The sequence below is a fragment of the Acipenser ruthenus genome, chromosome 41, assembly GCF_902713425.1.
Source record: "Acipenser ruthenus chromosome 41, fAciRut3.2 maternal haplotype, whole genome shotgun sequence".
Classification (NCBI taxonomy): domain Eukaryota; kingdom Metazoa; phylum Chordata; class Actinopteri; order Acipenseriformes; family Acipenseridae; genus Acipenser; species Acipenser ruthenus.
Window position 1 is genome coordinate 4032425 of NC_081229.1, and position 27821 is coordinate 4060245.

A 27821-nucleotide genomic window follows, 5' to 3' on the forward strand; every position below is an offset into this window, starting at 1 on the left:
CGTAACGTCATGGTCTGTGCAGACAGAGCGTGGACAGCTTTGGTAGATGAACAACAGTTCTGAGCAGAACAAAATGGAGGTGGTGTTGAGAGAAATTCTAATCGCAGAAGAAGTAGATGCAATCGAAGTTCCCTTTGTGCTCCACCAGCTTCATAATTTACAGCATGATCAGAAATGTATAGTAAAAACAGTCCCTGCTATAAAGAGATAATGTAAATGTATGTTTTGTGATGTGAGACAAATTAATGAGTATTATAACGGGCAGGATTCCCCCCCGCCCTCTCTCAAAGGGGTTGTTAGACAGTACTGTATTTTGATCTGGGACAAAAATAGTTCAAATACTTGCACATATGGTCACATATCTCACTTCAACTACCTGTTAAAGCTGATTTATTCTCCTTAATTCAAGAGTAGGTTATTCCCTGTCCCTGATAGCCTTTCATCAATAACCAATTACACCTGCTGAAAATAACAGAGCGGTTTTCGGTTCATTTCAACCGTTTAGCATTATTTTATTTTTTTACATGTTTAAACCTTAGAATAAATATCTAAATATTTGAAAAGTATAATAACTGTGTGGAAAAATCATTTTAATTTGTATTACAAATCATTCATAAGATAATTAATGACATGACTCGAAGGCGATTCACACCCCCTGACTAGGTGGCAGTAGCACATGGAGTGAGGATTGTATCTGGTTGCCTACACACTTCTTTGTCAGCCAACGCTCGTCTATTGTTTTGAGCCACGGCTGCTCCAGCGCAGTACCTCTTGAGAAGCTGCACGACTGTGCAGACTTTTAAGCCCGTGGATGCGTGACCTGGTGACATCTTTTCCGGCTGAGTTCACACAGACAATGAATTTGGACAGGTTTTCCGCAGAATCTGTGCAGAACCTGTGCAGACTTAGCAAAGTCTGCGTATCGTGAACGCAGCCACTATGTCACACCGGTCCCTCCTCCTTCCCCCTGGATTGGCTCTTTTTTTCTCTAGACTTGAGATTGACAGTCATCATTGCCCTATTGGAGCCAGGAGCTGATTTATTGCATTTTTTTTTCCTCAGCAAATAACGAGTAACAACAAAATTACTTATGTATTACTTGTACTCTGAAAAAAAATGTCCATACGCGTTAGGAATACTCGCCTGTACTCGTGCTTGAGCGTACTCCTAATCTGTTTTCGTTCCTTCAACCTGTCTTCATAATGAATTCCTTTTAACCTTTGGTTGTCCTCTTGTGAAGGGCACTGGAGAAGTTAAACTCTGTGGTAAAAGAATAAGGAACTAAGAAGACAGAAACTTTTCAGTTTATTTCTTAACCAGTATATATAAGATTGCGTAATGCTAATTCTTCAATAACTGTAAACACTCTGTTATAATACAGTACAAGTTTATTATTTAAAAATGTTAATGTGTGTGGCTTTAAACAAATGTGAGGGATAATGAGCCCTATTTCAGTAAGGTTATAAACTGATGCGATGCTCCCATATTGAAAATAAAGGCAAAGTTGGAAACCCAGCCCAATGACACTGCTCCAGGCAGGAGGATGTTGGGGTTGGCAGGGAGGGGGCTGCATTTCTCCCTGTCAAAACACATGGGAATGATTAATGATTTATAGGCTCCAGCCACAGGTGTATAAAAAGGGTGATCACAGGTTATAATTTAGAATTAACGTTGGTGATAGAGGTGGAGGTCCGTAGTGTGTTGCCGTCCTTTGTTTGCGTCTGTGAGTTTTTGTAGAACCTCTTTGTTTTTGCTGTTTTGTTTTGTTAAATGTGTTTAGCTTTTTGTTTTCTGTCCCGTCTTTCTATTTGTAAATAAAGTGGTGTGTTTGCATTTTAAACAGCAAGCTTTCTAAGTCTGAGTCTCTCTCCCTGCCAATAACATCCGGGCCGTGATGCTACCCTGTAACAGATCCTGACCTGAATGATCATATCCATGCAGAGCTATCATAATTTAACATGTAAATGACCTCTCAAATGACTCAAATGACCTCAGGACTTTTGAAACCCGCTTTCAACAGCAACATGCATTTGAAGCAGCAGAAAAAGATCCAGACCAAAATATAACCCAAAAAATTCATATTCATCCTAACTGTAATATATGAATGAAAACTTTGCAATCTGAAACTGACGTATGTGTGGTGCCACTGTTTTTCTTTTTATTATTTTCACAGGTCCACTTGAATACTCTGTCTCTGTCGGGGGATCAATAATCCTGAATTGTGTGGACTCCACTGGTTTACGTAGAGGGGATGTCCAGTGGTCACATGTCATAAACGGTCTCAGTCAAACTTTGATTTCCAAACATAGCAATGGTACTATAAAAGGAATTAATGATGCTGAGAACCGATTTGATCTTCTTACAAACTCCCTTCTCATAATGAGAATAAAGACAGACGATGCTGGAAGCTATGAATGTAACCACCAGCATGTTGCAGATCTGAAGGTGCTGGTGGCTGGTGAGTGATATGAATTAGTCATTTAGCAGACACTTTTATCCAAAGTAACTTACAAAGACTAGGGGGTGAACTATGCATCAACAACGGCTGCAGAGTCACTTATAATAGGACCTCGGTTTTACATCTCCTCCGAAGGATGGAGCACAAGGAGGTGAAGTGATTTACTCAGGGTCACACACAATGGGTGAGTGAGTGGTTGAGCAGGGATTTGAATCAGGGACCTCCTGGTACCCTTTTCTTTAACCACTGGACCACCAAGCTTCCTAATATGTACCATTCCAACTAGAACTATCTGGAAAGAATGCAGTAGCTCCAGGGGTTAATTTGTAAACCAAAATGCACTGTATTGTATAATTAAGGAAGAAGGAGAGCATTTTTGTTTTAGACCTGATGTATTGACCTTGATTTACAGTAGCTTCCACATGTGCTTCAGTTCTCATCTGCTTGTGGGTTTCATGCCTTATTGTTGGTGTTGATAACTGCAAGCCCACCTTTGCCTAACTGTGTCTGATGATGAACAGGAGCGACAACTCTAGCTTGGCGTTGCGCTGTTTGGGTTGCAAAGAAAATAGCAATGTTCTTATTTGTAGATGTTGCATGGTTGCAGTAGACTTCTGTCATTCAATTCATGGAACAGGAACGCATTTGTTTATTGCACATGTTATGCATATAAAGTTCTTTTTTTGCAACAAAATAAGTGCTGATTCAGGGTCACAAGATATTTAAGGAAGGAAGCAAGGATCTGAATTGGTAAAATGATAAGCAAACAAATGTCTGGTTTCCTTGTCTGACCCAATACTTTTTGGACACACAAAGTCGTATCATTTCACAGAAGTGTTTTCTCTCTACACTAAACTGAAAGGCAAGGTGGGGTCATAAGGAAGGAAGTGAAAATGTAGTACTGTGTTGTGATTGGATCCTCACAATGTTCATTTCTACACCCACAGACACAACTAAGTACACAGTGTCAGAAGGGGGTTCAGTGATCCTGCACTGTGGAGTTTCACCCACTGACAAGAGCAAGTTTGTCACGTGGAAGCACACAGGGATTGAAGATACTGCTACAAAGACTATTGCAGAAAGATATGAGAATGGTGCAACTGATATAGCAGCTGAGCAATTTCAGCTGCATAAAGACTCCACTCTTCAGATAAAAAAAGTGAAGAGAGCAGATGCTGGGAGTTACAAATGCAATGAAGAGGTTGTTGCAGAATTACAGGTCCTGCCTGGTAAGTTTACCTGCTGTATGCATGCCTTTGCCCAGGCCTCAAACCCAATAATGACATACCAAAGCATGAACTGATGAGATATTGAGTTGAAAAAATGTTAAAATCCTAAAACTTTCAACATTGTTTTATTTATTTTTTTCATTAATACACATAAAAAAGGTTTACATAGCTTATGAGTAAGGCTGTATTTTTTTTTCAGGGTTATCATGGATGTAACAATTTTGGTGAAATGTACTCATTGTCGTGTACTATGTAGCTTCATGTGAAAATCCAGTTTCTGTAAGAATAGTGTAAATATACATATATTTTATCACTTAAAAATAAATATTATTATTTATTTCTTAGGAGCTGCCCTTATCCAGGCCGACTTATAATTGATGCAAGAAGTCATGTTATTTATACATACAATTACGTTATTTTTTTTACATACAATACAGTTAGGTTTTTACTACATTTATACAGGTAAAGTATCTTGTTCAAGGGTACAGCAGCAGTACCCCCCACCTGGGATTGAACCCACAACCCTCTAGTCAAGAGTCCAGAGCTCTACCCACTACTCCACACTGCTGCCCTTAATATTGCAAACGTCTGCCTTATTGATTCACTACCTGTTACACTGCATTTAGGAACCTGGCAGCCAGTTTAGTTTGCATCCAGTAAATGATTGAACACACTGCATAAAGCTGCACAATTTCTTTAAAATATCTTCAACAAAACACACCAGCTGCATCAAAGAGCAGAAATATTTCTGCTAAAGATCACTCTGTCCAGTACAAAAGGGGACCATTCTCATATCTGTTTTTATTTATACTTTTTTCAGATAAGCATATAAATATTTAGGAACGTGTTGCAAATCTAGAGAAAAGTATCAATTTTGAATGTGACCACGCTTTTCTTCTTTAATAAATATTCTGTTTCATAGTAAAATACAGGACCTATTTTTAGACTGAAATGCTGTGAAATAAGCCATTTATTACCATGTAAAACATACAGCCCTACTTATGAGTTAAAACTGTGGCTCATCATTGATTTCTCTCCAAGTGCCAAACATCTTATTAGCATCAGCAATATGTTCACTCGCCCCCAATTCTTTCATTTAACATCTTTTAGTGTTTTGGTACTTGCATTTTATACTTCAATTTGTTATACAAATATATTGAACAGATAAAACTATAGTTTAAAAAGAATGCTGCTGCTTCCTGCACTCACGCTAATAATCTAGCAGCAATCAGATCATATTAAAGCTAACAGGATGCAGCAGTCATTATGTCTCTAATTACTGTGCATTTACATAGAAATTACTTAGTAAACACTTGGGTACTTACACACAATTACAATGTTATTATGCATGGTTACAATGTACTTCATTTGTAAGTCTTTTTCCATGATATAACCCTAACCTTAACCTTAACTCTATCCCTAACTCTAAACCGAATACCAACCCTTTCCCTAACCTTACTAACCCTAAGCCTAACCCTTTTTGATACAATTGTGTACCTGCCTATATCGTGCAAAAAGATTTACACGTTAAGTACATTGCAACTCTGCGTAATAACATTGTAATTTTGCAGAGTTGTAAACTATGTTAATGCACAGTAATTAGAGACACTTCATGTAAAGAGTGTCCACATATTCTCTGCACTATAAAAGCAGACAAGTAATTAAGATTCATAATAATAATGTTAAAGTAATGTCTAGCTCTCCTTTAATCATTAACATCAGTACATTTTTAAAAGCACCCATGTGGATACAGCAGAGTTCTCAAAGATGTCATATTTTTAGTACAGATGGTCCCCAGAGTGTAAGTATTAACCTGTCCCTCTGCCACGCTCTGCCCCCTGTAAATACCACATCTCATCTGAGGGGCATTTCTTACTGATCTATTTCTTACATCCACAAGGGACAGTATTTTGCAGGTGGACAGGTTATTGGTTAAAAGCTGGTATACCAGCTTATTAGTGTTGAATTCTTGTCCCCACAGGTCCAAGCTCAGGCTCCCGCAGGCCCCAATTCTATGTCTCAGAGAATGAGACTGTCAGCCTGCGTTGCTTGGGAGCTGAGACACAAGCACAGACAGTGGCCTGGACCAAGCTGGACGTTGCAGAAAGAGCAACTATCCTTTCATCCAGAGAGCCGAACGGGAAGTTCAAATATGGACACAAAGGGCAAGATATGCGAATGCAAGTTCTTGAGGACAACTCCCTGACTATAGTGGGGGTACAAACACAAGATACCGGCACTTATCAGTGTAATAGAAGCGATGTTGCAGATCTAATGGTGTTGTCTGGTGAGTAGTGCTGTCTCTCTTTAATTTGCTATTCTGCGCAGTAATTATGGTGTATGCAGAGTACACAGAGGGTACATTTCTGTAGGAAGAAGGCAAGCAAGAGGGAAGAACCCTTCTTAATGCAAACAAAAGGTTATATATATACATAAAGCTATATGCGGTATATTGTGCTTCAGTGCTGCTGCTCTCTTTTTTCAGTGGCCTTGAACAAATCTAGTTCTGTCGTGGAGGGAGATCAAGTTGTTGTCACATGTAAAATCCACGACCGATTGAATAACCATTCCCATACCTTGAAGATGTCAGCTGATCAAGAGACACCCCAGACTTCTCAAGGGACAGCACTAACAGAGACGCTGTCTGCTATGAGCGAGACTGATGTGAAGAAAACATTCCAGTGCAGAGTGGAGATGGGGGGGACTGTGAGAGCAAAGACATCATTGACTCTTCAGATACAAGGAAAGTTTGGTATTTTAATCAGGAGTTTAAACAAAAAGGTACCGGATTTTATAATTAAGGAAGAGGGATAGTATTTCTGTTTCTAGACCTACTATACTGACCTTGATTTGCAGTAGCTTCCGCATCAGCTACAAGTTTTCACTTGCTTGTTGGTTTTGTGCCTCATTGTTGGTGTCGGTAGCTGCATGCTGGCCTTTGCTTGGCTGTGTTTTAATATAATAATCCAGTCTGAACAATACCAGCAGCGGGCCGACTGATCGCACAATCCATGATAACTGTGAAAAACATACAGCCTTACCTATAATCTTTGGTTACACTTCAATAATGCATCTCTAAATGCTTTTTAAGGGCTGTAATAAACAGTGTGATACAGTAAAGCAGATCTATACCTTGTCATTGTTGTAAGGTTTCCTGACACTTTCCTAAATAAATAAATATTTAAATTCATATTCCAGGTACCAGCAGAAAGGAGGATGGAAATGAAAGATTCACAACACCAGGGAACACGGGTAAGACAACAAACTACCAAAACTCTTTCTTGGCTTAAACTGAATTATTCTATTAGTCTTGTGTGATTGCCCTTGTTGATTTGGGCACATGGGGCCTCATTTAAGAAAGGGCACTAAACATTACGGTGCACCATAATTGCAATTAGTGTGCATGCTCACGATTTCTGTATTTACTATTGCAATTGTATTCATTACTGCGCGAGATAGCAGGCATATTATGGTGCACACTGATTTTATTGAGCCACACTCTGTTAATCAGAATGAATATGTGATTTGTATGGTAATGCATGATAATGTATTTAAATGAGGCACCCAACTCTGAATAATGAGATGAGCTTTATTCACACCATATTTAATAAAGGACGATTATCGTAGTGTGCGATAATTGGTTTGCTTGGAAACCAGGTTTTAAACACTAATCGGCGCTCTATTTAAACCTATTTTTCTGGGCTGAAATCTACCTGTCATCACGGAGGTTTTACTTGCATTAAAGTTTTCATATAGAGCAGTGAAAATTACAGGTTATATTGAGCATGAATAAACGTGAATGAATGTTATAATTTCTTAGATTTTATTTTATAGTTAATTACATTGGTACAAATAATAGAGTGGTTAAACAAAACACTGGACCAAACAAGGTATTATAATTTAAAACAACCCCCTCCACTGGATTTTCTAACTCCTCTGTGTACAGTTTTAGTTTGCATTCTCTGCCTGTCCCCTGCGGAGGGCTGCGTCTGTTGATCACTCATTTTCGGTCAATGTAAGCCACCTCCACCTTTCACAATAAGCCACTGACCAAAAGATACGCCTGGACTGCTGGGGCTTTTTATATCACAGTGATCATGGGCAAGTCTTGGACATCATTGTGCACGTTAAATTATCGCTCACAATACATGTAGTGTGCACGCTATGGTTTGTAAATTAGCCAAATAGTGTGCATATAAATCTTGGACATTATCGTGCACGTTAAATTATTGCTCACAACTACATGTAGGAGGCTATAGGAGGCTGTGTGGTTCAGTGGTTTAAGAAAAGGGCTTGTAACCAGGAGACCCTGAGCAAGTCACTTAACCTCCTTGTGCTCCGTCTCACGGGTGAGACGTAATTGTAAGTGACTCTGCAGCTGATGCATAGTTCACACACCCTAGTCTCTGTAAGTCGCCTTGGATAAAGGCATCTGCTAAATAAACAAATAATAATAATGTAGTTCCCTTTTGTAAATGAGGACCACTGTACTCCGAAAACTATATACTATACTTTCGTTCTTTTTTTTTTTCTTTTGGAACTTTGTGGTCTAAAAAAGGTTCTCCTGCATCCCTTGGTGGTCCAATGGTTAGAGAAAGGGGCTTGTTACCAGGAGGTTCAAGGTTCAGTCCCAGCCACTGACTCACTGTGTTACCCAGAGCAAGCCACAACCTTGTGCTCTGTCCTTCAGATGAGACATAAAACCGAGGTCCTATTGCAAGTGACTCTACAGCAGCAGTTGTTATGTGTAGTTCTTCTCCTAGTCTCTCTTAGTCACTTTGGATAAAAGTGTCTGCTAAATAAGAGTTTTGTGTGATTTCCTGACACTTTCCTAAATAAGAAATATTTCAATAAAATTCCAGGTACCAGTAGTAAGAAGGATGAAAATGAAATACGAACCAAACCAGGGACCACTGGTAAGGCAACAAAATACCACAAATCTTTCTTGGTTTAAACAGTATTATTTAATTCATTTTGTGTGGTCATTTTGTTGATCAAAATAGTCACTGTGATTGCCCTTATTGATTTGGGCACCCTGTACTTTTAAAAACGATATACTATACTTTCACTCTGTTTTTATCTGTTGGAAAGTTGTGGTCTGTAATAGCTTCCCCCACATCTCTTCCACATTTCCTGCTGTTAATAGTACCACACATTTTTGTTATCTTTTACTTCTCTGTACCAGAACATTATTGCTTTCTCACTAACAGCTGTTTAGTGGCGTGAACACTGGGAGGGAAATTTCACAGATGTGAATTTAAGTGAGATAAACTCCCTCAAGTGAGATAAACTCCCTCATTCCAGGCATTACATGAGATGTAAAACCTATTGTAAGCAATTCTGCAGCAGGTGAAGCATAGTTGACCCCCTGGTCTGTGTAAGGCGCTTTGGATAAAAGAGTCTGCTAAATGACTAATTATTAATAACATGTTAATATTTCAGGTACCGCTACTGGAACAAATGGCGATGTACAGAAGGACAATAATGAAGACAGTAAGAAAGAAGAGAAAGTTGCTTTCAGTAACCCTGTCATTTACTTCAATATAATCAACTGGCCTGCAAGGGTAGCTTAGCCAGAGGTAGATGTTGGGGGTAACTCAGATGAGAAGAAATCAGCAAGAACAGTTATTTTATATTCTTTTCTTGGCACCCGAAAATGCAAAAGAAAACCATTTAAAATAATCCATCTTAAAGCTTCTGTTCTTTAAAACCAAAACAGTCTTTGAGAAGTCATAGGTGGTGTTTATGTGTGTAGTTCTTCATCCCAATGTTGTTGAAGCTGACATCCTGGGATCCTTCAAGAAGCTGCTTGATGAGATTCTGGGATCAATAAGCTACTAACAACCAAACGAGCAAGATGGGCTGAATGGCCTCCTCTCGTTTGTAAACTTTCTTATGTTCTTATGTTCTTATTCCAAACAGTACAATACAATGCAGCATATACAGGGGTGCAAATCGTTTTGAAAATTGGTGCTAAACTGTTTTGAAAGTTTAGCACCAGAGAGTCTACTGGTGCTAAATTTTAAAACCCCGCCCTAATCACCCCCCCCCCCCCCCCACTAATTCCTACATGACACGAGCCACGAGTGTGGGTAATGCCATGTGAGCAGTCCAGACCCAATGAGAAACTATCATCATCTATGGTTGCTAAATAATTAATAATTAAACATGTTTCCTGGCACCAGAATTTAATGTTGCTGGTGCTTCACGAGATACCCTGGTGTAGAATCTAGTGTCATAGTGTCAAATTTGCACCCCTCCTATATGTACATGTTGGGGCTTTTAAGTGGGTGCATCAGTAATACACAAGTGCAAAGCATGAACGGAATCGTCTGTGTAGAGCATAAAAACCCTGTCTGACCATTAATACAAATGCAGAGGTTTTCATTTCAGTGGGAAAAAATATGTTCTATGTTATTCCAAACCTAATTATGAATTTTGACTGTTTTCTCAGGCCCAACACTCACCATTGCCATCATCCTGATTGTAGTCTTGCTTGCAGTTTTGGCTCTGGTCGCTGCAGTTGTGTGGAAGAAAAAAAGAAACAAACAGAAAGGTATTCTTCTTTGCTGTGTTTTTCATTTTCTAAACTGCAGAAGCAGGCCACGTGTCTCACTGTCTTGCAAAGATGCAGAGTGAATCACGTTGAGAACAGAAAAATACAAATATTAACAGCAATTTAATTAATCTCAAGGGGGTGGTCCCTGTTTGGGCGCCACTTATAAGAAACTGCTGGGCAGATACATCATCATATTTAACACAATACAGTACAGAGATGTAGTCCTAAATCTGAAGGTACTTAAACACTACTAAAATATCGATTTTCTTAAACAAGTATTATTATATGAATTTGCATTTTATTTGTATACTGAATTTGTAGTTACACATATAATAGGTAATTTATCTCATTTCTACATTTCCAGAAAGTGTTTTTCTCCATCTTGTCAGAATGCTTTACTTTACGTGTCTGTGTGTCCCGAGTTAAAATTTTGTGAAAAGACCCTATGTGACTGAACTCAGAGAGTTGCAAGAGTTCATTACAAGTTATTATAACCTTTTAACTGGTCTTCATTCCTAGGCAACCAGTATAACAATATGCAGACCCAAGCTGCAGACAGTAAGTTCCCTCCCTCTTCTCAAACTGTGCAACACAATCTTCCCTAAATGGTTGTTTAATACAGAGACAGTCTCTTTCTCTCTCTCTCTCTCTCTCTCTCTCTCTCTCTCTCTCTCTCTCTCTCTCTCTCTCTCTCTCTCTCTCTCTCTCTCAATATATTCACACACACACTAGTCTAACACCAATGCTTATTTTACAGTGCATGCATCTGGGAGTGGTGGAGAAGCTAACGTATGTGTTACTTTATTTACTGATTTGTACTTCACTTTCTATGTCTCAGGATATTCCTAGTTAAAAATTCCTAGTTTCTAATTCATCTGACTAGCAAAGGAATCTTTCTAAATCGACCTACCTATCTATGATGGAAGACTTTTATTCTTAACATTGTTCTAGAATCTTCATATTAGTGAAATTCTTATCTCTTATACTTTACATCACCCTGAATAAGGCTTCTTCTAAACTATTAAAGTATTATTATTATTATTATTATTATTATTAGTAGTAGTAGTAGTAGTAGTAGTAGTAGTAGTAGTAGTAGTAGTAGTAGTAGTAGTAGTAGTAGTAGTAGTATTAAATGATGCTCATTTTGTCTGATTAACTCCACTCTGTTGAAGTATCTCCATTAATACTTAGGCCTTTTATAGTATTTATGGCAGCTGTTATTTTCTGAATTCCAGGTGGAGAAAGGGAATGGAGATGGTGAAATCCTCTATTCAACTCCTCAGATCCTTAACAAGAAAGGAGGACCAACCCAGAACCATCAGTCCGAGCCCTGTGTCATCTATTCAGCAGTTGTAACTCAAAAAGGCAAATAGAGAAGCGCCTCAGACACGTTTGTACAGCTAAAAAAAAAGCATTCATATATTCAGTGTACAGCTATGGCCAAAAGTTTTGCATCAGCGGTATATGGGGACAGGAAGAAATGTCCCTGGTCTGTTGTTTTGAGTGAAGTTGCAGTTCTGAGTGATTTTGCCATATCATTTACTGTAAGACTCGAGTAGAAACATTTTAATGCTGTGTCCTGTAGTTGTTAATACAACTACTACTACTACTAATAATAAACTAGTTCAGCCAGTGTGCATGATCTTTCTGTGTGAGAATTTATTTGATAAGAATTTACCATGGTACATTTGCTCATTATTCTTTCTTTCATGAAATATGTTACACTCTTTAGATAATCAATTTCCTCCTGTGCTTGTTTCGGTCATAATACTCTTTTGAAGTACCATTATATATCTTTGCGTCCCTCGTACAGACCAAATATATGATGGATTTCTCGTTCCACTGTCTGTCTGCCATGTGATTTCACAAGGCTATTATTGGCTGCAGGCCTGGCGGCAGGTTGCCTGGTAACCTACACGAGGCGAGATACTTGTGTAAAGGAAGTGTTGTTTTTTGGATGAACAAAACGCTGGTTGCTCCCTGGGTCCCACTATACATCCATCACTTAAAATACAAAGTCAATTAAATAAATAACCAGATGAATTTAAAAACCCGGAGCACATTTTAATAAAAGACAAACACTGAACAGATGAATGGGTTTAACCATTTTATTTGTATTCATTGCAACACTCCAAGCAGTTACAGCAAGCATTTTTGTCATAGAAAACATTATAAAATATTGCAATGTGTATATATACATTTGATAATCTTAGCTATAATTTCTTAAAACTCCTATTTTTAAAACAACCCCATTACAACTAAAACTATTTGCATATGCATGTTCCTTTCCTGATCTCGCAATAACCATATCTGACCTGTAGAGGGTGTTTTCAGACCATTTCTTAAACTACAAATTAGGTCAGTACATATACTCGGTGTAATTCGCTTACATGTGTTTGTTTTGTCAGCAGGTTATTAATAAACATGAAACAAGCCTTTTAAAAAATTTGACAAGAGAGCTGGCTATCTCTCGTTTGCCCATAGGGTTACCATATGGCTCCAGATTAAACCAAACGCTTTGAGACAGACCGGGATTTCAAAATTCCCCTAAACTGAAAGTAATTCACGTATAAATGAGCTCCACCTTTCCTGTGATTAATCCTGCTGTGGTGGAATTGCTTGTGCTCAGCAAACAAGTCACACGGATCAGCTGCTTCTGATCAGATCTTAATGAACGAATAGCTAATCTATCGCTAGAGCAACGAGATGATGATGCGATTGTATTTGCAGAATAATATGGGCGATTGAATTTTAACAAACAGAAAAAAATAGCGACTGGCTGCAATTCATTCTTAGTATAATACAATTATTTGACGTGCATGCGGGTATTTAAGCACCATTATTAATTGTAGCTAAGGATGGTTCATTTACACATTCTTTATTTCAATTTAGGGCAAGTTTGAAATCCCGTTCTGTCTCACAGCGTCCAGTTAATCTGGAGCCACATGGTAACCCTAGATGCAGTACCAATCAATGGCAATTAACCGCATTGTAAGTGTTTTTCGTAAATAATAACAGATTCCATATTAAATCAAACCTTCAGATTGATACTGAATGGCACTCAGTATTGCGCAGATGTTACAGGCAGTGTTGTGTGATACACTCCATTACGGATTCCGTCCCCAGTCGGTGAGATGAGAGGAGGTTCAAAGCTCTATAACCATGAATACAGACGAGCCTGGCTCTTGCATTGTGGTTAAGACTCTTTCTTGTGGTGTGCCGGATTGCACCCAGCCTCCGCCGGTTACACAGACAAACGCAAATGAGGGACGAATGCTTTGTTTTTTCTGTTGTGTAATTAACACGTTTACCATGAAATTAATTCAATTTAATGAATAACTAACATCGTAAAACACATTCAAGGGAATTACCCTGATCAGCACATAGAGTATATAACTGATTTATTTTAACATTTTAAAGCAGATAGCCATATAATCCCTTTATTAAATGATATAATCAAATATGTTAAGTGCATGTAAAATGACCTTCTGGGTTTTACCAAATGCATTTCAAACATATAACTTTTTTTAAAAACAACATTATATATATATATATATATATATATATATATATATATATATATATATATATATATATATATATATATATATTGGATTGCATCAGACACCCATTTTAGGGGTGATCTCGGGTCAGTGACACTAAAAGTATCTTTTTTTTCACATAAAATATATATCTTACCAAATTTAGTTACCTGTCTACTGTTACAAGTATTACAGTAATGTGTGACATGCATTGTGTTACTCCCCAACACTGCTTAAAACCAATCAATGTATAGACAACTAAGAAAAATATAACTTTGAAGAAAGATTCTAGAACAGGGGTGTCCAATCACAGCCCTGGGGGGCCATTCCATTCCAGGTTTAACAGAAACAATGATGTAACTAACTGCTTCAGGAGGTTTAATTGGTTTGATTTAACAACTTAGAACAGGGTTGGAACAAAGACCAGCAGTGGAAGGGCCAACTTTGACCACCCCTGTTCTGGAACAACTTGGTTTTCCTGCAGATTTGTTAACTTTTCCAGATTTTATTTTTTACTGAGGTGGAGCCCATTTATCTTGTCACCACCTACAGAGTACAGCATATTGAGTGTCTGCTTCCCAAGGGGGTTGGAAAAAATCTGAGAAAACTAACGACTGGTGTTAGCACAAATCTGCTACCTACAGTAATGTTACCTTAGAAAAATGCCAATCAAAGGGTGTTAAACCAGCCATAAAACTAAAACACAGCAAAAGAACACAACGGTTTGCCATGAAGTGTATCTGTAAAAGCCTTGGGCATTATCACTTTAACAAAATGCATTTAACATATCATTCCAAACCCAAAGAAAATAAGCCATTCGTCCCCATGAAGCAATGGCAGAGAGCCTGACAGGAAGAAGCTGATTCTGCTGCAGAAGCTGTAGCACTGAGAGCCTTCAGTGAGAAGAGCCAGTTGTATCTGGGGGAGAAACAAGACTTCATGAAAAATAAACACAGATTCCATCAAAGAAAACCACCAACAACATGCTAGTTGGGCTAGTTCCCTCGATTTTTGAATATTTAGCTGTTTTTTGTCTATTTTATATTTAACTCAAAAGAAAATCCTTGAGTGGGCCAACTGTTGTCATGGTAACCTCAGCACCAGTAAGTACACACTGAGGACCCCAATTAACAGTGGTTGGAACCAAATTGTAACCTGTTCCGTGTGCTTAGCTGGTCAGTAGGATGACTGAGAAAGGCCAGCCAGTTATCTATACTTATCTATACTAGACATCAAATAGACATCAATAAACTAGTTACAAACTACCGTTTTTTTAATCAGAAATCTATGTTTTGGTGTACACATACTTTATTCTTTCAGTTTATGGCTCGTAAGCTTTTTTATTAATTGTGTCCTTAATGTTGTAATACTGTAGGTGCAATACTGTAGCCACACTTTAACCAAGTCACTGAACATCATGAAACGGTGCGTGGCCAAACATAATACATGCTCGATGATGACCAGCTAGAGGAAATGGAAAAAATATACCAGCCTTGTAAAATCCCAGACTACATTTTACAGTGTACAGATACATTTAGAAATCTACAAAACTATTGACTTTAAAACGGTACAGCCATTATTAACCAATCTATTGTTTCTTGGGCCAGCTTAACCAGCACCAAGTCTCCTGACCAGCTGAAGACCACCAGCTCTGACACAGTAAAGGCTGGAATATCACTCACGGTTGCACAAGACCTTGTTCTTCACCTTTCAAAATACAAAACCAGTCTGTTTACCGTTGTAGCAGATGAAGTTGAACCTCTCAGTGCAGGGTTTTTCAGTCCATTTTAACCCGTTCTTTACAGTCATGACTCCACACTGGTTACACCCAGACTGGCATCGGGGTTCTGGAGCCCAGTTATCATAACAGGACTGGGTTCCGTCCACCCAGTACCAGAAGCCAAAGGTACAGCTCTGCAGCAGCCCGAGCCAGACATGTGAAGAGCTGGCCTTGTTAGCCTCTCGGTACACCCTCTGGAGCTTCTCCTCTGACTCGATGCTGACCAGGTCAGTGTAGTTGGCTCTGCAGTACTCCACGGCTTCCTCCCAGGTTTTACTCTCCTTCACAAGGAACAGCTTCTTGCCATCTGAAATCACAGGAAATCACTGTCTTTTCTAAAACTAACACCTAGAGCCTTATTCGTTGAACTTAAGGAATGTTTTGTTTTTTTAAAGAGTTCTGTTAGTTTAAACAGTGCTTTGAGAAAATGAGAATAAATTGCTAAAAAAAAAAAAAGGTTTTAAGAGGTTATCTTGAACTGCAAACCTGATTTAATTAATGTAAATGGGTTATGCCCTGTCCTGCTTAAAGGGTAATGTCAGCTTCTAAACAAGAACACAGATTAAACAGGGCTCCTTACCGTCATAGCAGAAGAAGGGGTGTGCTGTGCTGCATGGATTATCGTTTAATGTAAGCTTATTAGTTTTGTTTTGAATCGTCACACATTTCTCTTTGCCTTCATAATTGTCAGATTGATTTTCTGACCAGTTCTGAGGTGTGTAATTATCCCCCCCATCCGACCACTTCCAGGGGTTATTGAACAGACCAATCCAGACAGGATTTCCATTTGCTTTCTCCTTTATTTTCTTATTTTCATCCTCATTCTTTACACTGACGAGGTCGGTGTAGTTATCTCTACAGTACTGCTGAGCTTCATACCAGGTTTTCGGTTGCTCAATCAGGATATATCTCTCGCTGGTTTCTGAAAAGGTATCAAACAGAAGATCAATTGGACCGTCGTTATTGAGGTGTCTTGGCTCTCCTGCTGTTACAGTTATTAGTATTGACTAATAAAAAATACAGTTTTTTCTTTAAGAAAATGTATGTATTGAAACAGTTGATTTTTCTAATCATTTTAGCGTGAAAAGTGGAGCTAAACAAGTGGGTGTTGCACAGGATCTGAAAGCTGGCGAGTCACATGATGCGCATCTGTAGGCTGCATTACTGTATTTACACAAGTAAGTCATTAAATTTTATTAAATAGTAACATGACCTTTAAAACATGTGAATTAATATATATATATATATATATATATATATATATATATATATATATATATATATATATATATATATATATATATATATATTGTTCAGCATAATCACAAAAACAAAGTTGAAATAATGGTCATGTATGTAATGATATGTGTTAGTTAAATGGGTGTTATTGTTATTCATTTATATGTGCAGAAATAAATTGTATCACTAGAGGGAGCAGGTAGCAAACAAAGAACCTCCGGAGAAGCTTGAGAGACGCTATCCAGTAAGAATTCAGGAAGCCCGTAACAGAATGGATTTATACTGAGTGACTGTACAGACGGGGCAGAATAATCCCAGTACAGCCACTAGTACAAGGGTAGTCCACCCCTGCACATATTTAAATACTGGTAAACAAGAGGAGATGCAATGATATGTGTTAGTTAAACTGGTGTTGTTGTTATTCATGTGCAGTACTAGATTGTGTCACTACTCAGAGCATGGAGCTAATTGGAGTTCTTCTTGTTCTAAGGGATATTGAATAAACGTTGCTGGTTATGGCTGCCTGTGTGTGCATCTGTAAATAATACAATGTACAGTGGTTATTATTTCAAAGTCTTGAGAATGTCTGACCTACACCTTAACATGAACAATGCTTTTCTCAGACAAACACTTACTGTATTCTTCAGAGCCCTTTTCAGAGTGCAGTTTATGATATTAGTTTATTGTAAGAAGGAACCTAGTGATATGCTATCCTGTACATACATGCACCTTTTACACAGGACATGTACTAAACAGCCCTGGAAGTCTGTTTTACTAGTTTGGGGTCTATACACCGCATCACAGAGAGCATAACAGAAAAGAAAATACCTTTACTACTGTTATAACACATGAAATGTTTTGTATCATGACAGACAGAATCGGTCCAATCTCCATCTTGACTGACTGTAGCACAGAAGAGTTTGGCACGTCTCGTGTTGTAGGTGACTTCATCTCCATTGGACCACTGCCAGTTCTCACTGACATCACGATACATCCCTATCCAGGCATTGGTACTCATATTTAAAATATCTAAGAGTTGCTTTGCTTCCTCTTGGCTGTGGACAGTGGCCAGGTCTGTGTATTTATCTCTACAGTGTGTCTGAGCGGCAGACCAGTTCATAACAGTTTTCTCAAAGTGGTATTTAGGGCAGGAAGCTTCTTTACAGGATTCTGAAAAAAAATGATATATCATTGATTACAAATCACAAATAAGCCCATTCCATGCATATATAATGTTCTTTGGATTGTCAAGACTAACATTATGAGGTGTAGTTTATTAATAATGATCAAATAAAGGGTTGGGACAAAGATTTGATTTTCAAAGTTCAGCCAATTGATTCTAAAACGTTTGTGGAAGTCTTATGTCTCGTTTCCCATTTGAGATGATAAATGTGTGATGAATGTATCAGGGACCTTGGCATTGACCTCTGACCCTTTGACCCAATATTGCTGCTGTTTATTTAGGACAAGAGCTTTTCTGAGAGAAATAAAACTTCCAAGAAACAACTTAGTTTCAGGAAGAAGCTTTTAAATAATTCTTCTTAGTAGCAAATTGCTAGTTTTATTCCCATTCCCCCCTTGGCACTTGCTTTAAAATGTGACCCATTGTCATCTAATTTGCAACATAGCTTTATTTTATGATGAAACAGTTGTTCATTAATAATTCCCATGAATACATTAACCCTCATACCTGAATTCACAGGTCACATAAATGCCCCTCAACAACCATTCACCTTCAATATATAAATGTATTTGTTTTACTAAGCAAAGACTGACCATTTATAAATTACAAAAAATAAAAAATTCCCCTAATGTTGTTTTATATGATGACATACTTTGTAAATGTCACAGATGGGGTGAAAACACTGAGGGATCCTTACCATTATAGCAAAAGAAGGGCAAGGTATTGTTGCAGCCAGCGTCATTCCATTTACCTCTTTCCTTATCCGCTGCACCATACATCTCCACACAGATATTATTCCCTACATTGTTTGGTTCCCCTTTGTTCCAGTTGTGAAAAGAGGAATACTCCCCTTTGTGTGACCATTTCCAGGGATTATTGAACAGACCTATCCAGACAGCAGTTCCATTTGCTTTCTCCTTTATTTTCTTATCTTCATCATTATTCTTTATACTGACGAGGTCGGTGTAGTTTGTTCTACAGTACTTCTGAGCTTCATACCATGTTTTCGGTTGATCAATCAGGATATAACTCTCTCTGGTGTCTGAAAAAAGTAACAGACAGCAGATCAAATAGGCTGTGTCACTGTCGTTCTTTATAGTAACATGGCCGTTGTGGTTTTCTCTACAGAGCTGCTGAGCTTCATACAAAGTTTATTTTAAAGCAGGATAGATCACTGACTGTAGTCACTGGTTTCTGAAAAGGAAACACAAATCTAAAAAGAGGTGGGCTCTTAAGAATAGTCTGACCTAAAATTGATCTTGCTGGTGTACCCCAAAGTAACCAGGCCTTTTGTATTGTTGTATATAGTTGTTTGATAAGCAAAATAGAAAATTACTTTAACCGCTAACAAAACCCAGCAAAAAACAAAACAAACAAAAATAAAATAGAACACACTGTTCTGTATTTATTCTTTCAAGTCTGTTAACACTAAAAAGCCAGTAGCTTCCAATGTCATTTTTAGGGTGTATGCAATGGGTTCTGTTGCTCCAGTATTGAGTTATTATCACATTTCTCTAAATCTGTTTTTAACATGCTTTGAGCTTGTTAGGAATATGTAAGGTTCCAGGACTGAGTAGCCCTCCTCATTCAATTCAAAATACAATGCTTCCCCTTTATAACGCTAGAGAAGACTATACACACAAGAACAATTTATGGAAGTACTGTTTTTAAATCAATATTTAAGAATGCTATGTTAAAATGAATAAATTGTAAAATAAAGTCATAACTGATTTATTTTCCTGACCCTTCATCCATTGTATGCACATGTAAAATTGTAAGTGTAACATATAGACAGACAGACAGACAGACATCTCCATATTATCAAAAATTGGGAACAATTCTATTATAAAAAGTGCAACAGATCTAAACAATTTAACGTCACACTCTTGGAAAACCCAGATTAAGATAACCTCAAAGAATGTCCTTCTAAGACTTGTTAGCTAGACAAGCAGTTATCTAAATATATTTTGTAAAGCATGCAGATGGACAAACAAATGAACCCCTTCTTCACTGTATCCCTGTTGCCAGGATTATGCGTTGTGTTGCACAAGTGTTCCAGGGAAAGAGTGAAAAAAACACTTGAGCCCTGTTTTCTAGTAGAGCATTGCATAAATAAAATGTTACTTTACCATTGTAGCATATGAAAGAATATTTAGTATTATTACAGTGTGAGTCCACCCACTCTCCATCTGAATTGACACTAGTACAGCTGAGATTGAATTTCCAGTTGTAGTAGCTCACATTATCTCCATTGGACCACTGCCAGTTCTCTTTGTCATAATACAGGCCGATCCAGGCATCAGTAAAACCAGCTGAAATATTTAAGACTTTCTCTGTTTCTTCCTGGCTTTCAATGGTGGCCAGGTCAGTGTGCTTCTCTCGACAGTAGCTCTGAGCATCAAACCAGCTCTTTTCATCTTTCACAAAGTGGTATTTTCTGAAGTGGTCGGAGGCAACTTCACATATTCCTGAAAAAAAAGGTATATTGGGCCTGTGAGAGGCTGGCTTGGCAGTGGGTGTACAGAGAAAATGAAATGCTTTGACACAAGCACTTTTATTAAACCACTTACAAAAGAAACACTGCACCTAATACCCAACTGGGTGAACAAATAAATTTGTCACAATGTCTGTCTCCTATCATAAAACACAGGTTCAGAGGATTCTAATGGATTAGCACTCCTCCTTACTCTCCAAAACAAAGACTCCACAAAGTGTTTGTGTTCCATTTATATACAGCTGAGTAAAGCCGGACACACAGATGACCTCTGTGACAGGATAGACGGGGCGTTGAAGTCAGGCCAGGAACAGATAGCACACACGCAGGTACTCAGGTGCAAAAGCGCACTGTGGTGCCGTTTTTATGTGCAATGAGTGCTGCTACCTGCAGGGGGAGTAGGAGCTTTTGAATGTACATTACTTTGTATATACTGTGGAGCAGGGGTGTCAAACACCAGTCCTTGAGGGCCGCAGGGTCTTCTGGTTTTCCTTCCAACTTAAGCTCTCAATTAACATAATTGATCTAATTTTTTGTTCAATTGGATATATTTAATAATTGTCAAGGTATTTTACAGTAGATGATTTTAAAAAATGCACTTGGTTCAAGGTACACTACCTATGAAACAGTCTGAGGTATGGACAGAAGTGTTACATTTATCCAAAAGCTAGAAGACTCTGCGGCCCTGCTGGAACTGTTCGACACCCCTGCTGTAGAGGTTTTGGTCTAGTCAGAACTTGTAGAGCTGTGGTTGGCAGCATAGGGCTGATCCAACTACAAGCGGTTGTGTGTGTAACAGGGCAGAGGCTGGGTTACACTGCACAACACAAGAGAGCACCTTAACCTCTGTTGAAAAGAGCCGGGCTTTGATCCTCATTTGACGACTTTCTTTCTAAATATGTTTGTATCCCTGTGTAATTCTTCAAATATGTAAACGTTTCCATCTTTAAACACTGTTAAACATTTCATCCAAGTGAAATTGTAATGCATGCTAGTGGGGGAATGAGAACATTGAAATGAACACTCCTCTGTACATGTTAGTAACTATGGCATTTGACGGAGCTACAGGCATTTTCTCTACACCCCAGTTATCAGGGATATGCATCTGTGCAGGGACTAATACAAACCTACCTGCAAGCAACAGCATCAGGAGCACCAGCTTCTCCATGATAGCCACACCAGAAACTGAAACAAAGAGAAATGAATCTTTTTAATACAGGTTGAAATTCAAGTGAGTATTGGGTGGGCTTGTATTATTATTATTATTATTATTATTATTATTATTATTATTATTATTATTATTATTATTATTATTAAGACTTTTTCAACCACTGAAAAAATTGTGAAGAGATGTAGATTACATCTAGTGCTGTCCAGCTATAATTTCTGTTGCAATAAACTGTTTTCATGTAAGGTAAAAATGACAACATGTCAGAGATTGTATTATGATACTGTGTATAGCTTGTTGCTAAAGATTTTAAATGTGACTATTGCTAAATTATATCAATATCAACATTGTCACCACTGTTTGACCTTTTCTATAGAATTTTTTTCCCCAAAAATCAGCGAAGTAGTTCTAAACTTTCTTGAAGTTCCAGTCAAGGGGTTTCCAACCAATTCTTACAGAACTTGTAATTTCTGTATTTATATATATTCATTTAGCTGTAAGTGATATACTAGGTTTTTGGAAGCAATGGTAGTGACAATCATACACATTAACTAGGTCTTACGCTAGTGGTAATGAGGAATTGCATGTGTAGATGTAGTTGTGTAGAAAAATGCACAAAGTCTCTTGTTAATTGTGTCCCAGCAGAGTAGTTTTTATTCAAGCAGAAACCTTCATAGCATTACAATACGATTGCATTCAGCGGATTGGGTAGCTCCCCATAGTACAGAGAACTACAAAGGAGTTGCCTTTCCATTTGATATTTGCAGCGACTAGCACACAGCCTCCTCCAGTGGTTACCATACTTATCTGATAACATGTGATGTACCCAACAAAATGTTCAAGGACACTCTGCTATGCAAGTAGCTGATAGGCACTCAACAGAACGTTCGAGAACACAACCCAAGCATCTCCTGGCCCCAAACAAACCAAACCAATTTCAACTTTATCCAATATACATACCAATTTCACCTACATGCCTACCTTTTGTTGTTCCTTATACAGAATTTACAAGCTACAGCAGCTGATACACCCCCCACATTTCACCATTCAACTCATTCCATATATGGAGTTGTTTATCGCAAGCTTCATCTTTTTTTTCCCAGTATAGGTGTGCAAGGTCATTCTTATTAACATGCTGTGCCTGCGTATCTGGATCAGGGTCAATGCAGAGAACATTTAGATACACCAGCTAACCACAATTTGTGTCAGCATTTAAATGAGTATACATAGAATTAACACAGTAAGTATTATTTACAATAAAACTTATATCATTATATCTGTGTTTTACTGACCTAATATATACCAATGTAATAATATTTTAGGCTATGGAAGCTTTTGTTTATGACACATATTGTAATGTGTTGGTTGTAAAATAAACCCACTGGGTGTCGTAAATCCAGTTGTAGGTACTTTATTAAAGGCTGCTCATACAACAAGTTACCCAGGACAGACTTAACAAAGGCTGCTTGGAGGCATTCCCCCCATGCCAAGAAAAATTAAATTAAATTAAAAACAGCAGAACAGTACTGGTGACTATATACAAAAAATAACAAACTGGCCATGACACAACCAATCAGCATTCTCCCTGAATTCCCACAGGGGGCACTGCACAGCTAGTTTTTATTTTCATCACAATAGAACATAATGATGTCACAGTGCAGTATTGCTTAAACCTGAGTCTCACCTGAGTATGAATGATAGCAAAATTACTGTGTGGATCTTTATTGAAGAAAATATTTCCATACTCGTTACAAGTATTTATTTGTACTCGTTACTCGGCACGGACCTACTTCAAACCTTTGGAACATTCTCCTGCTTCATTATTTTTCATTATTAAGATCATTATTTTATCTGGCAACACAATGCTTTTTTTTGTTTTAGTTATCTAAAATGTTATTTTTTTTTTTTGTATTTAATCCATATTTAATATTTACAGGCACTATTATATATTTACAGGCACTAGGACCCAGGGGAATACCTGGAGTTCCAAGCTGAATTGAGTTAATTATTGTTTCATGTTCATTTCAGCTTGTGCACATACATATGTAATTATTTAAATATATAATAAATATGTAATTATGTTAAACAAGCCTGCCTAACACACTCCCACGATAACAGGCTCCCTTTCATAATGTGCAACTCTTGGAAAATGTTTGCACAAATCTGATACAAGATAACATGGAAATTATGTACAGAGTCCTGTGAACAACAAGGGAAGGACAAAGACACATAATCCAAAATAATTCAAATATATTGAACAGTATTAAACTAGCAAGGTCTTGCTTCGAGCAAGAATGTACTTGTTTCATGTTGTTTCTTAGTTTTAAAACATTAAAATATTTTACATTTATTTTCCCTTGCACTCATTGCTAAACCAAATCATTAGCATGGGAAAAGGACAACTTCCTGGAAAAAAAAGGGACAAATCAGCTTCGTCATGTTTGTGCGCCGACTAAAATTAAAAGATCTGCTATAAAAAAACTATATCGCTATATTTAAAAATCTTTTATCTCCTCCAATCCCTTACAGCCAGCCCGGTTCTCCAGCTTCACTAAGCCATGATTCTAATCACATTCTTTTCCTTTGATTGAAAAATTCTATATAACAAAAACAAGCTATACAACATGTACAGAAATACCAGACAGACGCCTCCCTCCACCTAACCCATTGACTGCAAAACTAACCTGTGCAGGTGGACCCCAATCACCTGGATCGCATAACTGATAGACAACTGATCAATCAATTAATAGGTTTTTTTTAACCCTATCCCTGCCAAACCACTACCAAACACAATTTACACAGCAGAGGCAGGCACTCATTTTGTAGTTCCACAGCCTCGCCCGAGCTTGTGTCACCAAACATACGACATGTGACCCCTCACCCTGTCACAACCCCCAAAACAGATCGCATCCACAGCATTGGACTTACAAAGATCAGCAGAAAACAACATAAGAGAATCTATTAAAATAAACCTAACTAATGTGGAATATCCACCTGAAAGCACAGATGGAAACGACTTTGTTTAATTTAATTCAATCTTTAATATCAATGGGCAATCGCCTTCACTGATCCTGTAGTTTTGTCTTTCTTACTTTTGTTCTGCTTTGTTTCTGTCCCGTCTCACTCTCACTCTCTCCGTCACAAGGTTGCCAAGAATTTAGAAAGATGCGGTTGCTACTGTAGCATTCATTTGATGTTCTGGACCCCACACTTAATCATCCCCGCCTAGGGTCCCACACAGCCTAAGGCTGGCCCTGGATAGATAGATAGATAGATAGATAGATAGATAGATAGATAGATAGATAGATAGATAGATAGATAGATAGATAAATAGATAGATAGATAGATAGATAGATAGATAGATAGATAGATAGATGTGAAACAGCCTGAGGCTCTCGGGTTCGTTTGGCGCGAATTACTCTACCCAACACAGAAACTTTGCTTCTCAATGCTCTTTTATTATTAACAGGAACAAAACAAAACCTAACTCATACATAGAGCCTAACAACACTTTGAACAGTCCTTACCTAGCAGACTGGACTGCTAAACCGTTTACCAACCAAACACTTGATTCATACAGTTTTACCAGCTCCCTGGTGAGCTCTCTTAATGGATGTTCCTAATTAACGCCAATTATTCCATTAGGAACATCCACAGTCTCATATGTTTTTGGCGGGGACAGGAATTAACCCTGTCCCTGCCAACCACCACCAAAATACACAACACAACACCCACACTTTTTACACTCAGAGCTCCTGCTCTGCCACAATAGATAGATAGATGTTTGAAATGAGGTATAATTGCAGTGCACAAAAATTGAAAATATATATCTTTTTTGCATATACAAAAGAGGTTTAAATTATTAAATACATATTTTGTTTGTGATTGTAGCTTGGGGAGTAATTATAACCACTACACAGGTGAAGTCATAATTAAATACAAATCATTAAATACTAATTGAAACCTTTTGTGTACTTCCATAAAAACATCTATTCATTTATATATATATATATATATATATATATATATATATATATATATATATATATATATATATATATAACGCCTATGTGTATATGTGTATATAGGGGCAGCAGTCCCTGGTTGGGGACACTGCTGCTGTTCCCTTTGAGCAGCAGTGGGTAATTGCATGTTTAAAAAAAAAAAAAAGTGATATCTGTATAATGTATAATGTGATATCTTGTAACAATTGTAAGTCACCCTGGATAAATAAAAATAAAATAAATAAATATGTTAAAATTTATAGCTGATTTATATCCTGATTATATATATATATATATATATATATATATATATATATATATATATATATAATCTTGAAATTGCATGCACAAGTTTTTGCTCAATTTGCCACTCTTCTCATAATATTTTTCACAATTAACACATTTACATTGATTTCCTCAACCCTTTTGTAAATGGTTTTAATCAGAATGATGTGGCACTCACCTTCTCAGTGGAGTCTCACAGCTCTCTGTCTCTCTCTCTGGAGTCTCTGTGTCCTCTCTCCTTCAGTCTGAGGAGCTGCTGCAGGAATCTGCTGCTATAAACACCTGAGTGCAGGTGATCAGCACACGCAACATGCAAATAAGGACACAGAGCAAATGTAATGTTTGTTTTTTTTAACCTGGAAAAGGATATGTTTAATTGTAATAATAATACATTATTATACTTATTATTATTATTATTATTATTATTATTATTATTATTATTATTAGTAGTAGTAGTAGTAGTAGTAGTAGTAGTAGTAGTATTATTATTATTATTATTATTATTATTATTATTATTATTATTATTATTATTATACTTAGTAAACTATATACTTTTTTTCTTACAAGCAGATTGTTGCAGGTGGTAGAGGTTAAATGGAGAAATTGCATAGTTGATTTATATACCTGATTTTCAATAACAAGTAATACATATAATCTTAATTACCGAGGCCCTATTGTAAGTGACTCTGCAGCAGCAGTTGTGATGCATAATTCACCCCCTAGTCTCTATAAGTTACTTTAGATAAAGCATCTGCTAAACAACTAATAATATATATATATATATATATATATATATATATATATATATATATATATATATATATATATATATAATTTTGCCTTTTTAAATCACAGGGGTGTTTAATTCTTTACAAAGATTTAATGACTGAAAAAGAAAGTGATATACGACGTGACTCTAAACATCAAGAAGAACGCATTACATGAGATAACTGTGATATTTATTTCAGACCTATACAGCACTACTCTGCTCCTAAAGTCTTATATCAGAGATCAATACATATATTAGACACTGCCTGAACATACCAGCTCTTTTATATGTACCGCTCTGGCCAAAAGTATTACATCACCTAGAATTTTAGGATTGAGACATAATTTAGATATTTTATTCGATTTTAATCAAACAAACTATAAAATGATATCACAAAATTCTACCGGAAGCCACAATAGTAGTACAGTATTTCATGTCACAATTTGAAATGTGTCATTTTTCAATTGTTGTCAGTTTTTTGTTAAGTACATTGAAAACTACAAAGCGATATGTAATTCAATGTGTTAACGTAACATTATTCAGCAGGCTTCATTCGACTTTATGAAGTTAGTTCATTCTATAGGGTGATGCAAATCTTTTAGCCATATCTGTAGGTACATTGGCAGAAGAAACTAAATCAATAACAAATAGTTAGCAGAGCTCCTTCCAGTCCAGGGCAGGCTTGAGTCCTGGAGACTGAACTGCTCCCTTCCACAAGCAAAGGCAGAGTCCTAGAGACACCCCTAATGCTGACCTGAACACAAAGTACTGGCCCTGTGTGGTGAATAGGACGACACTAATATCCACTGTCTGTCTGGAGGCTTTGTAATTGAGACCACTGTGACTTGAGCTGATTCAAACCCATGCCTCTCTGAATCTGTGTATGAAAGTAACATGGTATGAAATGTACAATTCAAATGTGTTGAATTACATCTATATCTGAAGCAGCCTTTGTGTGCAGGTCAGCCTCTTCTCAAATGCAAAAACCTCCTGATTATGCTCCTGCTGTATCAGGCAGGCTGCATGCAAACTAGGTTTGAAAATGGATTCTGTTTTTTTTTTTTGTTTGCTTTTTATTTTTTTTACAGTGTGCTTATTCATCAGGTGCTTT

General features: G+C 37.3%; 2 protein-coding genes across 8 annotated transcripts; one reads left to right on the forward strand and one right to left on the reverse strand.

Moving 5' to 3' along the window:
* The first annotated feature begins 2150 nt into the window (after nt 1-2150).
* Nucleotides 2151-11883, forward strand: LOC117433581 (uncharacterized). 7 transcript variants are annotated; one of them, XM_059011109.1, is made up of 11 exons: nt 2152-2458; nt 3406-3687; nt 5669-5974; nt 6173-6428; nt 6884-6939; nt 8550-8603; nt 9130-9207; nt 10142-10243; nt 10766-10804; nt 11004-11035; nt 11482-11883. In XM_059011109.1, exons 1-11 carry the CDS (start codon nt 2380-2382, stop codon nt 11617-11619), a joined length of 1422 nt encoding a protein of 473 aa, XP_058867092.1. In that variant the 5' UTR covers nt 2152-2379; the 3' UTR covers nt 11620-11883. The 7 variants fall into 7 exon arrangements, with proteins under 7 accessions (XP_058867094.1, XP_058867096.1, XP_058867092.1 ...); XM_059011110.1 differs by having other exon boundaries at nt 9130-9180; XM_059011111.1 differs by lacking the exon at nt 10766-10804 and having other exon boundaries at nt 2151-2458.
* A 2800-nt stretch (nt 11884-14683) lies between these two features.
* On the reverse strand, nt 14684-26253 carry LOC131709021 (macrophage mannose receptor 1-like). The gene is made up of 8 exons (XM_059010622.1): nt 26120-26253; nt 21616-21669; nt 20156-20458; nt 18742-19032; nt 17636-17977; nt 16149-16490; nt 15525-15875; nt 14684-14706 (listed from the first exon to the last, which is right to left on the reverse strand). The coding sequence occupies exons 2-8, from the start codon at nt 21650-21652 to the stop codon at nt 14684-14686; spliced, it is 1689 nt and encodes a 562-aa protein (XP_058866605.1). The 5' UTR covers nt 21653-21669; nt 26120-26253.
* Between the last annotated feature and the right edge of the window lie 1568 nt (nt 26254-27821).